Source organism: Penaeus chinensis, chromosome 24, assembly GCF_019202785.1.
Source record: "Penaeus chinensis breed Huanghai No. 1 chromosome 24, ASM1920278v2, whole genome shotgun sequence".
Classification (NCBI taxonomy): Eukaryota; Metazoa; Arthropoda; class Malacostraca; order Decapoda; family Penaeidae; genus Penaeus; species Penaeus chinensis.
This window is the reverse complement of record NC_061842.1, coordinates 27,340,461-27,345,460: the sequence shown is the minus strand read 5'-3', so window position 1 is coordinate 27,345,460 and position 5,000 is coordinate 27,340,461. Positions and strand designations below refer to the sequence as shown.

General features: G+C 39.4%; 2 protein-coding genes across 2 annotated transcripts; one reads left to right on the top strand and one right to left on the bottom strand.

Moving 5' to 3' along the window:
* Positions 1-404: 404 nt before the first annotated feature.
* On the bottom strand, positions 405-1,494 carry LOC125037977. The gene is made up of 2 exons (XM_047631212.1): positions 1,483-1,494; positions 405-1,373 (listed from the first exon to the last, which is right to left on the bottom strand). Exons 1-2 carry the CDS (start codon positions 1,492-1,494, stop codon positions 405-407), a joined length of 981 nt encoding a protein of 326 aa, XP_047487168.1.
* Positions 1,495-3,597: 2,103 nt separating this feature from the next.
* Positions 3,598-4,794, top strand: LOC125038343 (cell wall protein IFF6-like). The gene has a single exon (XM_047631818.1). It carries the CDS (start codon positions 3,602-3,604, stop codon positions 4,718-4,720), a length of 1,119 nt encoding a protein of 372 aa, XP_047487774.1. The 5' UTR covers positions 3,598-3,601; the 3' UTR covers positions 4,721-4,794.
* Positions 4,795-5,000: the final 206 nt, after the last annotated feature.

The window sequence follows — 5,000 nt, the reverse complement described above, 5'->3', positions numbered from 1 at the left end:
AAAGCTTCTTACATTTTATGAAATGGTGTTCGATACGGCTTTTTCACAAAAAAAAAGGATGAAGTTAGTTGGAAAAAAAAAGTTTGCATTTAAAGCTATAACCAAAATTGGATGTTAAAGTGCATTTTTCGTTCGTATGTGTGTGTGAGAAAATTATAATGTTTTGAAATGGGATGACACGTTATAAAGTAATATGGAAAAACCTTACACGTCTAACCTTATGATGTCAAGAGTAATCACTCATCTCATTCCTTCAATAGTCGATTATGATTTCTTGTATAAAAAGAAAAAAACATCTTTAAAGTTTTATTAGCATATTCAAGTCACACAAATTTATACAAAAATATATTTTCTTCATTCATAAAATCTGATCATCAACTCTGAGTTTCTGAAGTCATTATTTGTTAAGGTGTTCTGTACAAACGTGGCGGCATAAACACATGGCCATTGCCAGAGATGCTGTTTCCAGTACCACCAATGCCAAAACCCCTGTTATTGCCTTCTAAACTGCTAGAGAAGAAATTAATACCACTCCCATCTTCGGAACCATTGCTGCTATCAAAACCATTGCTGGTTTCAAATCTATTGTTACTTCCTAGACCACTGCTGCCTCCTAAACCTAAGCTGTTTCTAAAAACATTGCCGATACCAAACCCATTGCTGCTTCCCAAACTATTACTGCCTACGAAGCCGTTACTGCCTTCAAATCCATTGCTGCTTCCGAAACCGTTGCTGCCTCCGAAACTACTGTCACTTTCAAATCTGCTGCTGCTTCCGAAACCATTGGTGCTTCCCAAACCGATGTTGCCTTTGAAAATATTGCTGCCGCTAATGGCGCTTCCCACCCCACCAGTAAAGAAATCTTCAGAACCTCCAACAGATTGACCACTACCAGCCGAAGCCGCATCCAAGGCAGTCTGCAGATCCACTCCGCTGGGAAGAGTTGGATTCTCTCCTTCAGCGTAATTGATGAAGTAAACTTCAGGATCGGAAGGTGGCGGTGCTGGAACCTCGATCACCTTTTGACCTTCTTCAGAATATTTATTGAGGATGTACACGACATGTTCCTTTTGTGGCGGAGGCAGAACGATGGGATCTGGGCCCTGTACTCCTTCAGGAGTTCGGATGAACAACAGATTAGTCTCAACAGTTGGTGCAGGAATAAAAGGTGGAGGACCTACTGGCGTGGGAGTTTTAGGCACATCATACAAAAAAACACGATGGTTGACTCTTGGAGTAACGCAACTACCGTCCACATGTAACACCTCTCTTTTGTTGCATTTTCGTTGGAGTAAAGATGGACCGGAAGGCAGAGCTAAATTGTAACCCTGGGGCCTGGCAACAGCGCTGGCTATCGCCGAGAAGATTAGGATCTGAAAAAGTAGACGAAGTCACCAGTTTCCACTAGGAACATTCAAAATACTAATATTTATTTTTTCAGTAACGACGTATCTTAAAAAGTATATATATGGCCATGCTTACCATAAGATTCATCGTGAAGAACTTTGCACTATGTGTTTGACAGACACTTTATATACCACATGTCATAAACTGTCCTCTCACTTTAATAAATTATTACAATCACAGAGTCTTACTTTCCCCTCTTCCGTCTATCAGTATCCATTTCATTCTAGTCTTGTACATTTTAACATGAAATCCTGTTTTAGGCAGGTTTCATTTCGCTGTTAAGTGTGTGTACGCAAGCCGAGAGGGGACTTGTGTGATATATATATATATATATATATATATATATATATATATTATATATGTATATATATATATATTACATATGTATATATATATTATATATATGTGTATATATATATTATATATATATATATGCATATATATATATATATATATAATGTAAACATATACTGTATATATATGCATATTTATACATATATATATATATAAATATACTGTATAGATAGATTTATAGGTAGATAAAAATACTGTACAAACACACACACACACACACACACACACACACACACACACACACACACACATATATATATATAATTGTATTATATGGTTTCACTACCATATAATAACATTGGCAGTATCAGGGCCTTGAAAACGTAGCTTGGTCCTTCTGCACAGGTACCGGCATCTCCAAATACTCATGTCGAGAGATTTCATGACCCCTGCTGCCAGGTCAATCCGTATACTGACAGCCCAGAGTCGTGAACTGCACTACCGAGATATATAAAACTCTCTGTGACTTATATGTTTTCACCGCAAGCATGTACCGACTCCACAGGGTCTCCTAGTAGGTTCCCAAAATCCAGGATCTTGGTCTTGGCTCAGGAGACTTCTAGTCCCAGGAGCTTCGCTTCATTGCTAAATGCATCAAGAGCCGCCACTAGGGTTTCCAGAGATTCAGATAGAATGGCAACATCAGCAAAGTCAAAGTCTGTAACCTTGATATTGCTCAGAGTTGCTCCACAGTGACTTTGAACAGTAGCTCTACCCAGTATCCAATCCATGCAAGTGTGAATGTGTGTATATATGTGTGTGTGTGTGTGTGTGTGTGTGTGTGTGTGTGTGTGTGTGTGTGTGTGTGTGTGTGTGTGTGTAGATGACTGTATATGTATAAATGTGTGTGTATGTGTGAATCACGAAAGCACATGGCTAAAACACTTACGACTTATAAAAGAAAAGAAAAAAAGAAGTGAAGGTATATAAGAATAAGAAAGAAAGAAAAGAAAAAAAATGATAAAAAAGGGATATTTAGATATATAAGACGATATCTATGAAAAGAAGAAATCGAGAAATCACACCAATACAATATACATCAGCTTAGATTTCCGCGATCTCTTGCTCTCTCTCTATCTCTCCCTTGCTTGCCCTTTAAAATGTATATATATAGATATATACATAGTACTGGGATAAATAGGTACACATTAGGAACAGCAAATAATAGTAATAACCAAATGAATTAATAAATTATTTTTGAATTTAGAGGCCTTCGTATATATAATGAAAATCATATGACTAATGCCGCATGCCTTTCCTAACAAAGTAAGATTTTAAGCCAATTCTGTAAATTTTCGGGTTTTGTTTAGGCGTGTATTACCACTAAGGAAAAACAATGATTTCGTTGAAATTTATTGATACTGTTCTATTGATCACTATGAAAAGAGATTGGAAAATAGTCTAGAACAAAACAAAACTTGCTTGTGTTATTGAACACACACATGTATCTATGTTTACGTGAAATGGTCATATATACATGCAAACACACACATACACATATACACACTCGCATACGCACACGCACATGCACACGCACATATACACACATACATATATATTTGCAAATATACATGCACAAAAAGTATTTGACTACCCTTACGCGTATGAAATGAATACCAATAGAAGGAAGAAACGAATGTGAATGTAGTAAGTTTGGAAAGTAAGAGTAGCATGGACAGGTTGTCATTATTTGTATATAAAGGAACGCTCGGCCACCGATGGTATAGATCATCACGATGAAACTCCTGGTAAGTATGGTTGAAGAATTATACAGTTCATAAAGTAAGTGAGAGGAAATGCCGCATAATAATCCGTGTTATTAAACAAAGTAAGAATTTCAATGCGCATATATTTACAGGTTCTAATCTTGTCTACGATTGCCGGTGTCATCGCCAAGCCTCAGGGTTATAATTTGACTCCGCCTTCCGGTCCATCTTTACTAACACAAAGATGCAGCAACGGACAAGTGTTACATGTGGACGGTAGATGCGTAACTCCAAGAGTCAACAGTCGTGTGTTCTTGTATGATGTGCCAAGAACTCCCACGCCAGTGGGTCCTCCACCTTTCATCCCTGCACCAACCGTGGAGACTAACCTGTTATTCATCCGAACTCCCGAAGGAGGACAAGGGCCAGATCCCATCGTTGTACCACCTCCGCAGCAGGAACACGTTGTGTACATCCTCAATAAACAGTCTGACGAAGGTCAAAAGGTGATCGAAGTTCCAGCACCGCCACCTTCCGATCCCGAAGTGTACTTCGTTAACTACGCTGAAGGAGAGAATCCAACTCTTCCAAGTGGAGTGGATCTGCAGACTGCCTTGGATGCGGCTTCGGCTGGTAGTGGTCAGGTGGTTGGGAGTTCTGCAGGCTTCGGAAACGATGTGGCTGGTATAAATGGTGGTTTCGGTAGCAGCAATGGTTTCGGACTTAGCAACGGTTTGGGAAGCAGGAATGATTTCGGAAGCAGCAGTGGTTTCGGAAGCAGCAGTGGTTTTGGAAGTAGCAGTGGTTTCGGAAGCAGCAATGGTTTTGGAAGGAGCAGTGCTATCGGAACCAGCAGTGGTTTTGGAAGCAGTGGTAGTCTTGGAAGCAGCAATGGTTCCGGAGTCAGCGGTGCTTCCAGAGGCACCAGTGGCTTCGGAAGCAACAATGGTTTAGGAATCAGTGGTGGTTTCGGAAGTAGCATTGGTTTAGGAAGCAGCAGCAGTTTTGGTACAGATGGTAGTCTTGGAAGCAGCAATGGTTTCGGAATTAACGGTGGTTTCGGAGGCAGTAACAGTTTCGGAAGCGGCAATGGTTTTGCAAGCAACAGTGGTCTCGGAGGGAGTAGTGGTTTCGGAGGTATTACTGATTTTTCATCAAGAAATAATGGCGGCAGTTTCAGTGGTGCTAGAATCAGCAGCCTGTCAGGGACCGGTCATGCACCAACGCTGCCCAGTCTGTACACAACGCCTTAACAAGGTCATTGATGTTAAATCTTGGAAATGTATTTTTGTAAAAATCTGACAATTTGAATAAATCACAAAATTAACTTTAAATTTTAAAGCTTCCTCCTTCTTTCAAATATCTTATATAGATATGTGTGCGTAATTCATAACTTTAGATAGGATCTTCTGTGTATAGACTGATAGACAAATATATATATATACATATATGTAGCTTGATGCACAAACACACACACACATATATATGTTTATGTGTGTATACATACATACGTGCATACATGTGTGTGTACGC